This window comes from Polyodon spathula, chromosome 3, assembly GCF_017654505.1.
Source record: "Polyodon spathula isolate WHYD16114869_AA chromosome 3, ASM1765450v1, whole genome shotgun sequence".
Classification (NCBI taxonomy): Eukaryota; Metazoa; Chordata; class Actinopteri; order Acipenseriformes; family Polyodontidae; genus Polyodon; species Polyodon spathula.
In genome coordinates this window covers 91,718,864-91,738,843 of record NC_054536.1, presented here as the reverse complement: position 1 = coordinate 91,738,843, position 19,980 = coordinate 91,718,864, and the positions used below count along the sequence as shown (strand labels likewise).

Genomic DNA, 19,980 nt, shown 5'->3' with positions numbered 1-19,980 from the left:
TTTTCACTGCTAGCATGGAAAACGTGTGGTGTTCTGTGTGACTTATTGGTTTGATGTGAAATATTGGATCACAGATGGCTTATACAAATGTAAAACTAGCATTGTAAAACCCAAGTATCTCATGAGGTTTTCTTCCAACTACAAGATGATATTGTGATTGACTGTTGGTGGTTACTGATAAAAGCATTTGTACAAATCACTGTAATGTTCAGTTAATTAGTTTTTGTTCTATGTGTTGATCTTTTTCACTAAAAAGGTTGCTTGCCATGTGTGTGACTAAAGTTGATAAATAAAGTTTGTTTAAATTATTTTCTTTCTCCTTTGATGTGCTTTCCTCATTTTATTAAGTATGCAAATGACTCCTTCCCTGTTTTGATCTTGAACTTGTATATACATGTGACATAGTTTACCAAGCTGTTATTCAGAAAAAATATTTGCATTGCTCAATTTCTTGGGTATCAGCAGGGAATACAGGCCCCTGGATTTTTAAATTGCTAGTTCAGCTGCAGCATCCGCCCACTTATTCATTCCTGTTTTGGTTCCACTGACCCCTAAAAATTAGAACTGGTACAGTGTTGCAAACATGCAAGTTTTCAGGGTTGTAAACAGTCAAATATACATTTTAGAATTTTAATTTACATTTTTTAGGATTACATAATAATACAAGATGTGTAAATGCCTATGGATGTGGTTTTCAAAAATAAATAAGTAGCACTGGAAGGGGGAGCCTTTTGAACTAATAGAAATCTGATCAGTTTAGCACTAATTGTGAATTACCTTACCTAATGTAATATCAGGTAGTACAACATTAAGGGATCAGTGTAACCGCTAGTCCCTCCAAGATTCTGTGACTTGCAGAACTTTTTTTGCAAAAAAACTGACTCAACCTTTGATCCCTATTATCAGTGTACATGTCAATAGAGCGCATACACGCTATTCATATAGTGAGGAGTGTGGTGGGGTTTCAGTGCAAGCTTTAGTTCAGTCATGGAGGGATTCCTAAGACCATCGGTGAGCTCCAGAAACAAATCTAAATTAGCACTGAATATAATGGCAAAAGATAGGGCACAAATGCAAAATGCAAGTCCAGTATTTCCAATAATTCACTATTGTAGCTTCTGTTAAAACTGCATAAGACCGTAAAAACGACCTTGGATAGACAAACCGTGGTTACTGAAAAACGAAATATGGTTATTTATTATTTTACAAAAGTATTTCAGTTTAATCGCAAGTTGTGGGTGTGTTGTTCTGTTACTCCTATGTGAAAGGCCACTATTTTCAGTATAATTGTAAATCTCGAAAAACTACTCACTTCTAAATCTTTTGTAGTCATCTTTGTATTACTTTAGTATAAATACATGTTGTTTTTTTCTGACTTTATGTGAATGACAAGACACACATTTGCCCATTTTCCCATTGGAAATAGTGATATTTTTAAATATCACTGTCCTGGTCACAAAACCAAAGTTTGTGGGGAATAATAGCCATTTTCTATACTTGAGGCATAAGCTATTAGGAAATAACACTTACTACCCAGGAACAAAAATTGTGTTACATAGTGTTATTACTAATGTTATTTAAATAGTCACATTAAATTGGCCATAACTATTTAATTTTTTTAAGAATTGTTATGTTTTATGTATAATTTAGAAAAATGGCATCCAATAATCAGTGCTGTAACAGTTTTAAAAAAGTGAACTTTCTTTGCTTTATTGTTTTTTCTTTGATTTCCATTAGATATAGCAAACATGTTTGTTCAGATTTTAGCAATGTTTTAATAAAAATTAATTTAACTGAGTATTTATTTATACTCATTAACACTGTTTTTCATTAAAGTCATTGATGTGAATTTTGCAGAAAACACTTCTCGTTGCAGTTTTAGGAAATTTTACTGCGGGCAGCCGCATAGCAGGCCACTTGCAATACCACCCCTCAAAAAATGTGTTGCTGCATGGCACAAGGCATACCGGCTCGTCGATTTAAAAAAAAAAAAAAAAATAAATTGTCAGTTGAAAACAAACCAAAAAGGAAAAAAAGTAACAAGTGTGATAGTATGTCTTTGTAACTGCCAAATAAATATTAGTAAAATAATGTAGCATTTGTGTTGTAGCTATTCAGAGACAAATTAGTTTAACATTTCGATATGTTGTAAGTGAAACGTAACTCAAATGACTCCTAACGATGACAGACTTTACTGTCCAGCTGAAAGACAATTTCAGTGCTTGCTTTGACCACTTCAGCATTCCCGGGGACGTATCGTTTTTGTCCGTGATACGTTTTCAATCAACCTCGATGGTGATTTCTCATCGCATGCAAAGCAAGTGCTTCCTGCAGTTGATGAAGCAGCAGCTAGAACTAGCAGCAAATCTGCAGGCATCGTTGTTGCTGAAAACTGAATTCATTAACAAAGTAAATCTGGAATCATTCTGGTCTGCCTGTATATGTCCAGACAGCTACCGCTGGCTCTGTTTGTGCTCTACATGTTTGGATTTACACATGGGAAGTGGCTTATTCCACAATGAATACTTTTGAATTGTTTAATGCTATTCTCCGTTCCTGTCTGTCATGAGGATTCCAGTACCATAGCGAGACATAAATGTATCATCACAGTCAGCAAGTACTGTAGTTTGGAATTGATATTGCAAAAACCTTACGGTAATATTAAAATGAAGTTCCACTCTTGCTTAGCCCTTGATGCAGCCCTGCCAGGAGGCATCCGCGGGCCAGCCGACCGGCCGCCATTTGCTGACAACTGGTCTGAAAAATCATTGGGCCAAATGAATACTTTGTTTTACAATCCTCAAGGGGCAGATGACTGATGCATCGTGCTTGTTGCAATTGAGAACATCTTAAAACCTAGCTGCAGTCTCTGGAGGTACTCGATTCCTTACAATTGAAACTCCTTTAGGTTTCTTGTTTTTTTTTCTTCAAAATGTAGCACTAAAAATGGCATGACAGCAATATGGCAACCATATTAGGTCAGAGGTCAAATTCAGGGTTTATGCCACCAGAGGTTTCTTTAAATCCTGCAAACAAGAGCACTGTATCTTACATTGTTATAGAAGGTATAGCAAGAGCAAGGGACCTTAACTCAAGAAATGCATAAAATATTTTTTATAACAGTTATCGCCTTTTGTAACATTTCCCCCGTGACATGGAGACATCTGAAATTCATAGAAAATAACCTTTTCTTTCTTAAAGCCAAAGCTAACAAATTAGATTCTTTCAGTTCCAGATAACTTGATCTCCGCCATAAATTTACACTCAATCATAAGATTTTCAGGAAGATTGATGCCAGTAAATCCGAAAACAATCTAACTGAACACCACTGAATTCTATCATAGAAGCACCATCAGCACTAATACGGATCACTGGTGTGAAATAATGATGGCACCAAATGGCTTAAACCAAAATATATACCATCTCTCCTAAAGGCAGCAAGATTAATAAACCAATTCCAGCACCGCACTGTATTTCTTACCTAGTTCACCAGTCTCGTCCGATGTTCTCTTGCCGGCCACTGTGGGGCAGCATGCTATAAAAAAAATGTGTGTAATTTATATATATATATATATATATATATATATATATATATATATATATATATATATATTTTGTGTGTGTATATATATATATATATATATATATATATATATATGTGTGTGTGTGTGTGTGTATAATATAGCTTGTTTGGTCTGTTATTTTCTAAAAACTTAATAAATTAAATGACAATTTTTAAACACATGGACAAAGACTCAAAACATTTGGCATATATTTTATTAGGTTTCATTTAGTTTTTTCAAAATTTAGCACTATTCAGTTTTGTATGGTTATGGATGAAACTCATTTTAAAAATGCTGGGTGTGCTGTACTTACTGGATCTTGCATATGTAGGTACATCATTAAAAACAGATAACATGTTGATTGTGTTTAATGAAATAAATCATTTGTAACATTGTTTGTTTTATATTTTTTCAGTAATGTTATGCAGTATGTCCATTCTCTTATGGAGCATTTGAAATACTAATTTAATAAAAGAAAATGAATTGGCAGATAAATGAAAATGTTATGGGGGCCTCCAGTCAATGTGACTTTTTTTTTTATTATTATTTGATTTTATAACCTTGCCTCTGACAAATATAATAGCATTAAATCTATTTAATAACTCACTTAACTCTTCAAATCACTGTATCGATTAATTTTATCCATTTAAACTACAGCTTCACTTTGTGTCGGATGAGTGTCCCAGAAGCAGACTGCCCTTTTGCAAGTAATGGATAAGGCTACAGGGGGCCTCGTCTGGGGGTTTATAAAATATAGATTTCATTGAGGAGTGAAGTGAGCAGACTAGTCAGTCTCTCCTGGCTGTTGAACTGGTGCTATCTCTCCTGTAAGCACATTTAATGTTTCAGACTCCTCTCTCCTCTGTACTTTATTATCGCTTGGCTGGAGCAGCAGACTAGTGTTTGGAAGTTCACTGTCTGCTTGAGCGTCATCTTTTCATTTTGCAGACAGTTTTGAAACTAGGCTGCATGGCAGGAGAAGAACCATGCAATCGGAGGATGTGGTTTTCCTGAGTTTGCAGAACTGCACTGAACATATTTTGAGCGTGACTTAATAGCAATGTTTGCTGCACGCACTTTTAACAGATTGAGATGCTGGTGAAATGAAAATGGAGAGATATCTGTAATTTTCAATATACATCAGAAGCTCTGTAGCTGTTTTTTTTTTTTTTTTAGCTTGGTACAAACTTCAGAGAACTGTGTTCCGTCATTTTTGTGCGGCTTCGGTGATTCAGAAGTGAGTTTTCTTCAGAACTTCAAGCTCCACTTCCCTTTGAGATGAATGTGTCCTTTGCTGGCAGCTCGCTGCTTGAGATTTGCAAGCCTTGAGTGTTCAGAGCCAGGAAAACAGCATCATCTTACTAGGTAAGGGTGTGGTCATCTTCTTGATTTGAGTGCTGGTGAAAGTGTCTGCAGAAGGAATTGTTGAAAAGCAGCACAAATAAGGGTGTTTTTTTAAGTAGTCTTTTATGCAAGGTGTACCAGAAGAAAGAATTACATTCTTCAGTAACAACTTCAGAACACCACCATAAGAAAATCAATTAAAAACAAATGTGAGGGCATATAACACTGTCATTGTTGTATTTTGAAAAAGACTATAATTGATTGTAGAAAATTTGACGTAGCAGTAAATGTTGTTAGTAGTAATACAATGGGTGCTTACTATAGTATGTAACATTTAAATATTCTTCTATTTCAGCTATTGTTTAGTTATTGTCTATACCCCTAGTAAATAAAACTAAAATATTAATGTATGAAGAAATACAATTAACTCTTGACAGCGTTTCAAACAAGATATGCAAGACATCTTAAATAGTGAGAGTTGCTGGAAATGTTTTATGAAAGTGCAGTTAATGACTTCCAGAAGGCAGTCTTTAACCATTTCGATGCCTGTCTCCTTAGTCTCTGAAACGGGGATAATTTACCACTTTTAATAAGAAAACTGCAGGAAGCACGGAGCAGAGCTCTGCTTCTATGGTCATTTAATAAGCACACATGCTCATTTATTTGAGTTTGCCAACACCTTATTTGGTTTGATGACTCCTTTATATTTTTTACTACTTTTAGCCAGGCTTTTTAAATTGAGTATATTGTATGCATGTTAACCCTGGCCTCATATAATCTCTTTGGTTAAACATTTAGTTTTTATCTGGAGAATAGAAGCAACGGCTGTTCCCAAAGTACACGATTCTGGTTGGGGGTGTCACAATACTTGAATGAACCAAAACCCACTATTAACCCATTGCATGTCCATGGTACCCCAACTGTGTGCTCCTGGTAGTGTGGTGGTTCCTTCAGGGTAATATACTAATATTATGAAGGTCTTCCAATAGGATTTTTGTAACGCTGCCCAAGTTAACCGTTATGGAATGAAACCAGAAAGAACAGGGACAAATCATTAGAGCATTCCATTTTCAGTTTGAATGCAAATCATCTAGGCTGGCACTGAATCATTCAATTTAGGGGGTTCACAGGTTCTTGGGGGGGGGGGGGGGTACCGTTTAAGAGTGAAAATGTAAAGTTAGCATAGCATCTTTTAAAGTTGAAGCTTTGTTGAAACAGACAAATGTGTTTGTTTTGGATGTAGCACATTTCATGTATTCTTTACTGAATTAGCAGTTGAGTACAGTGGTGTTCATACTCTTGAGAACTGATCAAATTGGGACATGTTCTGAGGGACACGTGGGTATCTATCACAACGTCTATAAAGTGGGATGAAAATAGTCTGGTATCCATGCTTTGTTTCCTCTGATCTTTAAAGTGTGACTGCTCTCTCCTATACAGGCTTCCAGTATGAAAACCAAATACACTTGATTCAAGTCAGAATCACAGTTAACATATCCCAACACACTCATCTATCCAAGTACTTCCATATGAAAATAAATGGGGAATCGTTATGCAGACCTCCACGAGGTCTCATTAGTGGATCAAGGATTCTCTTTACATTTGAACTGCAGTCTCAAAAGATGAGACCTCATTTATTGAGCTGACACAAGCAGCCATGAACCAGTGACAACAAATCTATCACAAAATCCAGATGAGTACACCTATCCAGATAGGCACACAGCTTATCTTTCCCCAGTCAGATACAATGATTCAGATTCCTTTGTATACTGTCTAGGGATGATGATGAGTGTCTTTTGTACAAATCGCCTGTTTAAACTCAGGTATAATTATAACCTACATAGATGCTGCAGCATGTGATTTTAATTATGCATGTATAAAAAGAATCAGGTATTAGTACCAAATGTGTGAATTTAGAACACCCACGTGAAAATATTTTCACACCTTTTTTTGTTTATTATAATGGTTATACAGTAATATTGAAAATGTGTGTTTTGGTACAGAGCCGTCAGTTATGCTGTGTCAACAAACTGTCAGAATAGCATTGTTTCCACGTAGAGTGAGTGGAAGGATTACCATTACCTATAAAATTGTGGCAGAAATGTTTGGCCCAGCCTGTTCTCAAGTTTTTATCTGTATCTTTTTGTTATGAAAGGGTGCTTAACTGGCAGCATTGCTTATCATTTCAGGAAAACCACATCTTTGTTATACAATGTTTAAATCTAGTCAATCTGTCTAAGTAATTACCATCTAAATACTTGATTAAGCTGTTAAAAAATAACCCTTGCATTGCATTAGACAGAACCCTTGCCCTCATTTCTGTAGCTAGCAACTGGAAAGTAACCAAAATCAGCAGTCTTCAAGGGGGGGTATGTGGGATATTTTTTGTTTATACAAGAGACAGAAATGCAAGTTGAAACTTTTGGTTGAGTGCGGTTCCTAAATGTAATGAAACAAAACCATTGGAAACAATCAGGTAGCAAGCCCATCACCCGAATCCATCTTGTTTTTAGCTCCCAGTCAGTAAACGCTTTTGGTACACAGTAGGACTTTGTGATTTGTGTAGTTTTTTAAAGTTCCTATCAAGTGTCATTTTGCACTTTATTGCCGCCCTCCCAGGAGAATTGGGAGACGTAGTTTCCTGCCCAAGGCATTTTGTTGGAGCTGCAAGCCTGTTAGCAGAGATCCATTGTTCATGTCCTTATTGTTCTTTTAAATTAGATGACACAAACACACACAAATTGTATTCTTTATAAAGTTAGCATTTAGAGCCAGGCTGCTGTGTGTAGGTGTTTTCTTTTTATTCATGTACAGTATTTTGTAAAATCTTACTACACATTTTCCTTACCTATATTTCTTTCCCTGAGATTCTTTTTTGTTAATAATGGCATCCTATGCAGTCTAATTTTCATAATGTTGAAAATATCCATCCCCAGCAGGCATTACCTATTATGGCTTGAGAGTATCCTTGGTTTTGGTGCTGTCAGGAAGGATTTTCATATTCCAGACTAAAAATAGTCTTGCAGTTTAGGTGTTAGCAATTACACCGTTTCCTAAATTCCTCATTTAAGTCTGACGAGCCATTTATCTTTTCTGTATTGTGTTTTAGGAAACACCCTGAAGGAGGTGGCTCTGTGTGTGTGTGTGTTTCTTCATCACGTACAGTACAGGGTGCTGCAAGTACAATGGTTTATTTCCTCCCTGTTGTGTGGAACAGAGGAGAACTAATTGCTGTGTTTTACTCCCTTTTTTCATTTCCTTGGGGACAGAAGCTGCTGAGATGGGCTGCGGACTGCCGAAACTGGAGAAGCCAGATGAGAACGGCCCCGGCAAAATCTACTCCACCCTGAAGAGGCCACAGGTAGAAACCAGAGTCGGAACTGCCTACGCCTACTGCTTTTTAGACTTCACACTTGGGAAGGATGGTAAGTTGTTAAGCTCTTACGTCATTGTATGGCTTTTGTAATGTTTTATATTTCCTTTTTTTCTGGAGACGTGAAAGGTGTAATACAGTATACAATGTTGTGTCAAGTCGATTATTTTACTGGTGCAGTGTATGCAGTACTGTGAGTTAGGGTTTGACGAAATGAAAATTAGATCTGTCTTATTAACATGTGGTAACCTTACTCTTTTCTGAAAATGGTTTATGTATTAAACTCTTTCCAGGTTTTACTTTATTAACTAGTCTGCTCCTAATGTATTATCCCCTACCCCTTAACCCTTTGCCAGCTGCTTGAAGTACAGGGGTTACCAGTTTTACAAAGATACTTTATATTAAGAGCCATCATGCCAGGCTGCTTTGGAAAGCTGTTAAAAATCCTTTTAGCTTGATATGCAGACTGTGATCGTTTCAGAGGACGTTATAAGCCAAGTGGTTTGAAAATCTGAAGAAATAAATCTGACAAACCTCTGTGCAATTTATGTATTTGCAACTCAATTAAATGCAAAAAGAAATATTACAAACCTCTGTGCTGGGATGTATTACTGATTAGATAAGCTGTTGTATTTAGACAGTACGTTGGTAATACAGTACTATTCTGTTTTTTTTTCACGTGAGATCTTTTCATAGCATCTTGCTTATGAAATCTAAATGTAGAGGCTTGTGATGCAAGCTGCCTGCATGATGTACAGTAGCTCACTGTGAGCCTTGAAATCCTTGGCCCGGGTAGCACTGAAAGAACTGACCGTAGACTTACATCAATTCTGAAACAGATGAGGCGTGAAATTATCAGGGGACTGTCTGTTAGGTCTTTTTTAGCTTTCAGAGCTGGGCTGTCTTTAATATTGGGGTATCTGTTGCTCAGAGTGGTTTTCCATTTAAATTGGATTGGAGTTTTATGAGGATGTGTGACTGCATAGTCTTCTTTGATACTACAGGAGGTTTGGGTGCATTGTGGAACACATTAGGACCCCTCGGGTTTGTTTTTGTATGTCGATGGTGGGTCAGGGGCAAACCTTAGCTATTTAGAAAATGAGTTTAAAGACAATCACTGATCATGTGTTTGTTTTTTGTGAGGGATTCTTTATAAATTTATAGACAGTAATGAGCTAACTTATAGTTATTTGCATCAAAGGAATATCATTCTATTCAGGCTGAGAACACCATGAGATGGATAGAGAGCATTTTGTTCCCTTAGTCAATACTTTCTATAATGTACAGCAGACTAAGGAAAATATTGCTGTTAAAATCTAATAACTAGTGGCTCCCACATTTCATTTTGATGTAATTTCTGACTTATGCAAGCTGTGTTTACAAGCCAACCAGTACAAGTACTGATTCTAATGGATGCATCAGATTGATGTCAGTAACTGATATATATATATATACACACACACACACAGCACTGCATGCACAGTGGCATGAGTAATGACCGTTAACCATCTGCAAATAATAGTGACATTTGTTTAATTGGCTTTGTGGGTGGATAGAATTGTGTGTCTGAATGACATTTTCATTACTTGTTTTCATTATTCTCTTCAGGCTTTTTAACCGGCTTGGAGAAATTGTGTACAATCCATAGACTGAACTAGGATGGAATACATTGGAAGAGTAGTAATGTACTTGAAACTTCCCTTAATGATTTCCATCTTTTTATATACTAGTATTATACTATCAGTAGATTACAAGCCAAGCTTTTTGGAAATTAATAAAATGAAATCAGAATTGTTCAGAAAATGTTCTTATTTGTGTTCAACAGCTCATAATTTTGCCATAGTCTACCAGAAATATTGAAAATATGTGCAGTTTTGTTGTTAAAAAATCCTGTGCCATTATATATATATATCTATATATCTATATATCTATATATATATATATATATATATATATCTATATATATATATGTGTGACATGTATTATGTATATCTATAGAGAGAGAGAGAGAGAGAAATAAATAAATAGATGGGCTTCAGTGAGTTACAGGAAAATAACTCCATCTAGGGTTTCTGTGACATCATAAATTAAGAGACCGAAGGTCGAGTTTATAAACTGTCACAGAAAGCTGAGATTGAATTGTTTTCCTGTAACTCACTGAAGAGGCCCTTCTATTATTTTTTATAGTACATGGATACCCTTGTGATGCTGATATTAAAGAAGACGAGGTTCAGCAGTACAGTTCTGTTTTTTTTTTTTTTAAGCGTAGTGTTTCAGTGCTGTACAAACATTCTGTGCTGTTATCCGTTAGAGCTTCAGCTTTATTTGGATGATTACCTTTACCTTGTTTTAATTTCCTGTTCCTCTCCAGTTTTACATCTTTTTTTTTTTTAATGTATTCTCATTTTGTTGATTATTAATGAACATTTCTGTACTGTAGGTGTTGTTGTGTGACTGAAAACAAGACATTTTGTGTTTGAATTGAAAGTGATGGTCTCGGAGTGGAATGGGTCAAAGTTCAAGTATATTTTCCTAGAGGAATGATCATTTTTTGATGTCACTACTGTGGTATTATGCCTTTTTTTTCTTTTTTCGAATGGCTCAGGATACAATTATAGCCTTCATCCATGTATTTTATATATATTTGAGACATTGTCTATTTCCTATAGGTTCCCTGAATGAACAGTAACTCCTCCTGTAGTTATGACTACCCATCACAAGGAGTGGCTAAAATGCACTGTATTGTGATAGAGTTTCAACAACAGGAAAACCAAAACCCTTTAACATGTTTCCTTCTCTTTTCATTGTATGCTTATTCTTGTCAAAGTAACAATAGCTTTTTTATGAAAGCTTGAAGTCCAAGGGCAGAGAGAGCTAATCGTATGTCCCTAGCTTCAGTCTGGTTAGTTCAGCTAATTTCTACATTTGTCTGAAAGCAGTTTGAAGGAAGTTTTTTTTAATTTTTATTATTATTTTTTTTTTTTATAAACAGTAATGAATAGTTTGCAGATGTCATCCTTTCAAATGAAATTTGTTCTAGCTGATATAAAATTCATAGTCTGCCTCAGCACTGATTTTCTTATTTATCGGACAGCTGACATACCATTATCCAAATGGTTTGTGGTGATAATTCAGAAAATAAATAATGAACATTTATTTTAAAGATTAAATGTTTGAAATAAAATATCTGTCATTATATTGTGTGCCAGATTACTTCACTCATGGTAATAAAAGCCAAGGGCTGCTTCAAGTCAGAGACTCACAAGCAATTTATTAGTTTCTAAATCCCCTCCCACTTTCAGCCCACCCCTAACAGTGAGATATAGATAGGGTTCACTTACTAGAATTTCAATATTGGCTATTGTTGCACTGTCTTGATTAGATCTAGCTTTATTGATTTTGTTTAATTTGGTGCCTTATTGCAGAAAAATAAATAGTTAATAAAGATTTATTAAGTAAGGGTTTTTTTGTTTTTTTTTTTTCTCTCTCCCGGGTTGGTTTTGGTTTCTTCGAGGCTTAGAGTGTATTATCTTTAGTTGTTGGTAGTGTTTTAACAGCTGTCCACAAGGAATTCATTTTTAAAAGTCTAGTGCATAGAATTGCCTTTATAATAAGTGTACGCTGTAGGGTTACACACGCATCCACAACTTCCTGTTTGAGCGATTCATTTCCTCTCGGTTATGTTGTTTCCAAGCTGTCTGCTTATTTTGATGCTACATTACTTTGATTGACTTGTCTGTCATTCTGTGGCCTGAAGCTCTGAATAGATCTGTGCTTAATCAGTAATTAGCAGAGGCTGTCGAGTCCCCCTTTGCCCTAAGCAACACACAGCTCAAGCAGCAGGATGGAAAATTAGTAAAACCGGTTTCTGTGGCTGTAGAAAGGCAGTGACTGGTATGAAATGAAGTCATCTTTTCCTGTGTGCTCATTTTAACAGTTTAAATCAGCCTATTACATCTCGCTGCTTCTCCAGTTCTGACTCCAATAGACTGGTTTAGTTATTTCAGTTTGTGTGTCTTTCTGTTGAAATGTGCTTTCCGATGCTTGAATTTCACAGATATGATTGCCTTAGCTGGAATTCCTCTGTAGGTGGTTACCATAGTGGCCAAGGGAGAAACAGAAATAAATGGTTTTGGTTCTAGATCCACCAACAAAATATGCTTTGAAATAATTCTACCTGGAAAACTTGATAAAATACCCTCAAATCCCATAACATGACCAGGCACTGTATAACATGAGTTGTATTTGTTTTTATTGGTCCTGTCTAGTTCCAGAATGCATGCTTACACACATATTTTACATGAAAAAGTAGCAAAAGGTCTTGAAAGAGATTCAAATGTTAAGACACATTCCACAAGTCAGTGTGTTGAAAATCGAAAATAATCTGACTCAACAATTGTAAACTTCAGCACAGTTCCTTCACAAGACGGGGTTAATTCAAACTTCCTGTTTTCAGAGGCACTATGAGTCTGTCAGGGTATTGGAAGCAGTGATGAAAATAGATTGAGGAACTGCTTAGATTGTGTTGGTAAAAAGTGCATCAGAATGACTGTAGTTGGCTGTACCATCTTAACAACCAACTCCTATTTCTAGACCCTTTTTGTCAACATTGAAGATAGCCTTCATACTATTGCAACTAATTAATAATGGCCTACATTTTCACTCAGTCATAGCTGCCTAGCAGCAGACTAATATAAGAGGTGGGGTGAGACTGGAGTCTACAATAGGTCTATCAGTGGCTAATCTTGATTCAGGACTACTGTAGCACTGTAGCAATTCCATCTACGGTCAACATTTGGTCTAAAGCCAGCCAGAGCTGGTTGGGCTTACTTTTCAGCTGTCTGGGTAAACAGTAAATACTTTGCCTCTTAAAGGTAGGGTGTGCAAAATAAATAATTCTCTCTAGGAAAAGGTAAGGGTGTGAGAGTCATTGAGAGGAACTACTTGGAAGCATGTTTTAATGGTGTTTGTAAAAAACATATTGCTACAGTATGAACCAGCTGAGCTCAAACTTAAAAAAAAAAAAAAAAATAAGCTTCAAGGGTGTAATATAAAAAAAGAAACAGCCAATAAAATTAGAAAACAAGTAACATGAATGATTTTTAACAATTTCATTATTTTGGTATTTTCCCCAAAGGCTGATTTATTGGTGTATAGTAACATTGCTGCATCAGTAGAGCTGCATTATTAGGTCATTACAATGGACCCCAGTATGTGTTCCAAGTCACCAGTTCACCAGTAATTGCTGGATTTCTCTGGAGTTCTGGGTCTCCTCCTTATCACTGAGGACTATGACCCCAAGTGGAAAGAGCTGAGGACTCACTGCATTCCTATGAGGAGTGTGAGTGCTCTGCTGACTGCATGGAAAGGTAATTGCATTCGGGATTAGCGTGTTTCATACAGAGTGAACACGTTTTACACAAAACATTAGCTGTCAGACTCAAGGAGTTAGGGTATTTGGCTCCTGAAGGAATTTCTCACAAGTTATTAGTTTCCTAATTGAATTAAACTCTTTTTTTTTTTTTTTTTTTCCCATAGGCTTAAAGAGTAAGTAGCGGCGTTCTGGTAAATATAGCGTTACACGTCCCCATGGGTTGCTACAACTGTTTAAATAACACGCCTGTAATTTTTATTTCATTGTTAACATCCTGACAACTTTTTACACTTATAACTTTAAAGTTTGTTTCAAAGCTGTTTTCAAAATGTCCTCTCTAGTGTACTGATTATGTCAGGATTATTGCCCACATTGTCAAACGGGTAATACAGCAATAACGATCCAGGATATGGTACGGAACAGAAAAGCTAGAGCACTTGTTATTTTTTTTCTTTTTTTTTTTTTTTTTTTTTTTTTTTTTTTAATAATTGCTCTTCCTGCAGTAAGGACAGATGTCAAACCCCAGTGCACTAGAGCGGATATTTTGAACAGAGCTTTGAAACAAACTTTAAAGTTGTAACAGGATGTTAACAATGAAAAGAAAAATGACAGGTACGCTATTTAAACAGTTTTCTTGTATTCTTATAATATAAGAATGGTTGCCTCTTCCAGGTAAAGCCGGATATTCGGCCCATCTTGCTCGTTTGGTTGTTAGTAGCTTATTGATCCCAAAATCTCATCAAGCAGCTTCTTGAAGGATCCCAGGGTGTCAGCTTCAACAACATTACTGGGGAGTTGATTCCAGACCCTCACAATTCTCTGTGTAAAAAAGTGTCTCCTATTTTCTGTTCTGAATGCCCCTTTTTCTAAACTCCATTTGTGACCCCTGGTCCTTGTTTCTTTTTTCAGGCTGAAAAAGTCCCTTGGGTCGACACTGTCAATACCTTTTAGAATTTTGAATGCTTGAATTAGGTCGCCACGTAGTCTTCTTTGTTCAAGACTGAACAGATTCAATTCTTTTAGCCTGTCTGCATATGACATGCCTTTTAAGCCCGGAATAATTCTGGTCACTCTTCTTTGCACTCTTTCTAGAGCAGCAATATCTTTTTTATAGCGAGGTGACCAGAACTGCACACAATATTCAAGATGAGGTCTTACAAGTGCATTGTACAGTTTTAACATTACTTGCTACATTGTAGCAACACATGGGCATGTATAACGCTATATTTATACTCTTTAATTCACATTCAGGAATAATTAATTATGACCTTTCTGGATTGCTTTGACATGAATCCACTTTACCCTCTACATTGTCAAATTACTTTAAATGCTCTAGCCAAGGGATCTGAATTATTTATTATATTTATTATTATTATTATTATTATTATTATTATTATTATTATTATTATTATTATTATTAAAACATGACTAGAAGCATGGTTGATCTTTTCACAGTGACCCTGACAATGTGTGTGTTTTGTATGTGTGTATAAAATGAATCTAATAAAATACAAAAAGAGCTGTGATGGTTCTTCCTTTGTTTATGAATGTGAGAAAAAGGTATTGAAGGTTCTGCTATTCAGACGCAAGTTGAAATAGAAAATACATCAAATACCAGATTCCTTCTAATTAAGAAGCCCTCCAATTTAAAACGCTGCCTAAATTTCCCACCCTCAATTTGAGGAAAAAATAAAACATCTATCACACAGAGCATTACAGTTATGTGCTGATTCTCATTTCCAGTAGTGATTACTCACACCTGTTTTTCTCCCAGTTTGTGAACTGTGGTATTGCTTGGCATTTCGAAAAATACAGGGGTCTGATCAGCATTTCCGATCTGTCTAAGCTGGTATTGTTTGTTAGAAATGCTGAAATTATAAAAGCTTCTTTTCAAATTCCTCAGGAAGCTAATGACACTTCTTTGAAAATGGCTGCCTGTATGTCAACGATGATACGAGATTGGGCATTAATGTTGTGGTTCGTTTTTTCTCTGCAGGAAGTCACGTTGCTGCTTGTGTATTCCGGTAATGACGTGTTTATTCGTCTTCTCGGAGGTCAGTCATGTTGCTGTTTGTGTACTCGGGTAGTGGTGTCTTTTGTTACCGATCACTGTACTGTACTCGAAAGTAAGGAATATGGAATGTTACGGTTACACTGATTGAGCAGTGTACAGCATGATCAATCACTTATGATTTTAAAAAGACATGCAGTTATTGTATTGTACAGTATATGTTCCCGTTCCCGTTCACCAGTATAAGCCGCCTCCGTATTTTGTTTTCTGATGCGTTACTCATTAACATTAATATCGTATTTTTTATATTACATTTATTAGCACAAAACACCAATTTCTTCTGTAGTATTTGCATTAAATGATTGTTGACTATTTGTAGAAATTGTAATGTAGTCTAACATGACCCCAAACATATTTGTTTCATTCTTATGATAACTGTTAAGTGGTGCACCATTCTTATGATAACTGTTAAGTGATGCACACTCATATGATCTAGTATTGCCCAACACCATTGCACCATTACTTCCAAGAAAATAACAGAAGTGTATTTAACCTAGAGTAGACCCATGAAGTTTCAGCTAAGAAGATATGGATTACAAATATAAATGCAACCATGCTGTTTTTTTCTGACCATGTTTAAAGAATGCCTTCATGCCTCAGCATAAAAGCAGAATATTTATACCTAACTATTTATTGGAATGCATTCTCCAACCACTCTATAGCCCCTGGGTCACAATCCTGCGTAGTGTGAAACCGGGTACCCGGGTCCCAACGACCCACCTCAGGATGTGGGTTGACATGCTTTTACCCGGGTTGAGCGAGACAAAATGCGTGACAGCTGTTTGTAGACAGACGAAATAACAAACAGCCACGTCAGCGTGAAGGTTCACTTACACAAGGAATATTTCTGTTTATTCTTTTTAGCTAGAATTGTGTTGCTTGATATGCACAGTCAGACAGATTGCAGCAGGGATGAAGAAACATTTGCTCTAATCAACATTTGGGCAGATGGTTCAATCCAGAGAAGCTTGGATGGAAACGTTGTAACAGGCTGCTTCAGGGGCATTGATACGTGCATTGTATACTTACATCTGTCACCCAGGTCAACCCTGCTTTATCGAAAGCAGTGTGAAATTCTGTAGCTGACCCGCATGGCATCGGGTCTTGACCTGGGTAGAACATGCCAGTGCGAAAGGGGCTTATGTGTTATCCTGCAGCATGCATATGTGTCCTGTGCTTGTACACACATTAGTAATTTTATTGAAATATTATACAGTTCTGGAGGTCTCATTCCAGTTCTGCTTTGTTCATGGCAGGTTTTCTGGCACACTGGCAAGTGTTGGAAAAGAATAACTACTCATTCTCCCTGAGAACAAATCCATTTGCAACAACACATTTGTAGTGAAGATTGTTTAACACTTTTTTTTCCCCCCAATGTGAGAATTGTAATTAATACAAGTCTAATTCTGTTCTAGCTGGCATGCAAATTGTTTCTCATAACGCCCTTTCTGATGACACCGGTAAATGCTTGTGGCGTAATTCACACAGATGAAGAGTTGATTTAATAACTTAAAAAAAAGGTGTACAGGTATTATTAATTTCATTCCACTCAAAAATGTTAACATTTAGATCCTTGTTGAAGTCTGAGATGTAAGATATTAAAAGCTGTAGTGAATAAAGAGGAATTAATGTTTTGATGACAACGTAAAACTGCTAAACATGCTGGTGTAAGAAACTGCAAGAAAACAACGGATGTTCTTATAGGCTAGTAAATACTATAACATAAGCCAACACTTCAATGGTATGTTGGTTTATTTGAATTATCTACACGACCAGAGTTGTTTATATCCGTCACCATTCAGATCAGTAGATCCCAGAGCCACTTAAATACAGTGCAAACTAAGAGTTACCAAATAGAAAGTGTATGCAGTGCCTCTACTGTAACTATCTATGAAAAATCAGACACCTCTTAATTGACGTAGAAGGGATAGAAACTATAGCACAGACTGCACAGCACTTGTCTTCTCTGGGCTATATTCACACAGGTATCTGATTGGAACCATCCCTCTGCATGAGCATAGACAGTTAATTTGGAGTGGATGCAGGTGTTCAGTTTACAGTTGGAAACCACAGCTGCAGATTTTCCATTTTTCTACTCTGCTCGCTGCAGGGCTGCCTGCTTAGTTATGTCAACTGTACATACTCCACAGTCAGGGGTGCCAACTGGCTCTAGAATTTATGGACACCTTAAGCCAGGGCAGGTTTTTTAACTCCCTTTAAACCACAGATGAATTGATGTTAAGTCAACAAGTGGGTGTGAACTGTGTGAGCGGCTTCAATAAATGTGTTCAATTGTTTCATTGCCGTGGCGATTTTATTCGGAGAGCATCATAACATGTATTAAAATCATATTGTTTGAAATGTTATCTGGTAAACAATATGTATCAAAATAGAGCAACTCCATAGAGAATTATGCACTGACCTGCACTCTTTCTAGTTTAACCTTGTGGTTAAGTTTCTATTAATGTAATACTTATTTTTGCTTTGCACAGTCCCGCCCTAATCGGACAAATACAGCAAATCAGCAAGCTGTATAGGTCTGATTGATGGAAATGATCCTCACGGTAATTCCCACCCCCAGACAGGGGTGTGCTTTCAGTAACAGTTAGCAAAACAATTCCATTCCTTTAGCGACAGCTCACGCAATTTACACTCACATTACGTGTTCAATAAAATCAATTACTTTGCTGTTGGAGAGGCGAGTTAAAAAACCTGGCTTAGTGTCTGTAAATTCTGGAGCTAGTGGGCAACCCTGTCCACAGTTAGATATACTGATGTATTTGGCTAAGGTCAGTCATATTCTTTCAAATGTGCTTGGTAATATTTTAATGCACAGGATTAATACTGTATTCACACAGGGTGAATTCACTGAGATGTAACATCTGGTTTCCATGGATCTTCTTCCCCTAGGGATAGAACGACTGCTCATTTTCCTTCCCATATGTTCCTTACCACCACAGAAATATTTAATAACGCCTCTACCTCTGAAAATAAAACCTGTCTTAACCCATTAAGTACCAAATGAACACAAGCTGTATTTCTGTTTCAAATTTAATACATTACATTTCGAGTTCACTTTTGCTGTTGACAGAATTAGAGTAAGTTATCATAACAATATAGTTTAAAGAAAAATTTAAATAAAAGGCAGATAGATACCTCCTAAGTCCTTCAAAAAGTAATTACTGTAGATTGAGGACAATGGCACTCAATGAGTTAAAACGAGAAGCTGAGCTGCATTGGATCCCCCGACTTTGAGAACAGGGCCTAAAAGCATCAGGGTGCTTCTAGCACTTGAATCCTAGCCTGCTGGGAACAGGCCCAAGCCATGGCCTCTATATACAGTGCGCTGTACTGGAAGGTTGTGTGCTTGTGATCTATCTACCATTGTTTTTTATAATGTGCCTGGACATGAGCTATGCAGGGGAATGCCAGTAATATTCCCTGGGGAATTACAGACATTGGAGTTGCAAAACCCCTTGCAGAGTCGAACAGTAATGAAATACCTGTTGTTGCCAAAACAAATAAAAAAAACTGTTTGGCTTTTTAAAATAAATAAATAAATATATATATATATATATATATATATATATATATATATATATATATATATATATATATATATATATATATATATATATATATATAATGTGTGATGCCAAATAAAAAACGGTGTTTGTCTTACACAGGGTTTGAGTATGAATGTTGCAATAGTGTGCTGCTTCTGCAGCAACACAGTAGCCGCATGCATATATATATATATATATATATATATATATATATATATATATATATATATATATATATATATATATATATATATATATATAATTAGTGTGTGTTTTTGGGATTCGGCCGAACACCAAATCAGTCTTAAAAGATTCGACCGAATACCAAATCTACAAAAACTGTCAAGAAAATGGAAGGAACTGTTGAATGAAAAACAGACTGGCAGCTACTTACACGGGACATGCACAATCTATAGTTTTGAGCATTTTAATTAGTAATATTTTTATTACCAAATGGAAATATATCTCTGAATAAGCTTTCAGTTTGAAACGCACACAGTTTACTGCTAGCATGACGTGTTTATTGCGTGTGCCACTAGTAATAAGGAGTTGAGAGCTGCAACAGAGTTCATCAAACGTGTTCGTGTTGTTAAATACAACACAGTTGTGTTCAATACTGGATTTGTGTGTTTTATTTAAAGAACTGCACGCATTGGGGGGATGTATTGCAATTAAATATGTTAACTTGA

General features: G+C 36.2%; 1 protein-coding gene across 3 annotated transcripts in view; it reads left to right on the top strand.

The window, feature by feature from the left end:
• Positions 1-4,347: 4,347 nt before the first annotated feature.
• LOC121313652 (raftlin-like) overlaps positions 4,348-19,980 on the top strand; it is a 48,936-nt gene continuing 33,303 nt past the window's right edge. For 2 of the 3 annotated variants that reach the window (XM_041246395.1, XM_041246393.1), the window contains exons 1-2: positions 4,348-4,928; positions 8,177-8,332. In XM_041246395.1, coding sequence (XP_041102329.1) covers positions 8,188-8,332 — 145 coding nt within the window. In that variant the 5' untranslated portion in view covers positions 4,348-4,928; positions 8,177-8,187. The remainder of the gene's footprint in view (positions 4,929-8,176; positions 8,333-19,980) is intronic. The other variant, XM_041246394.1, reaches the window with a different exon arrangement.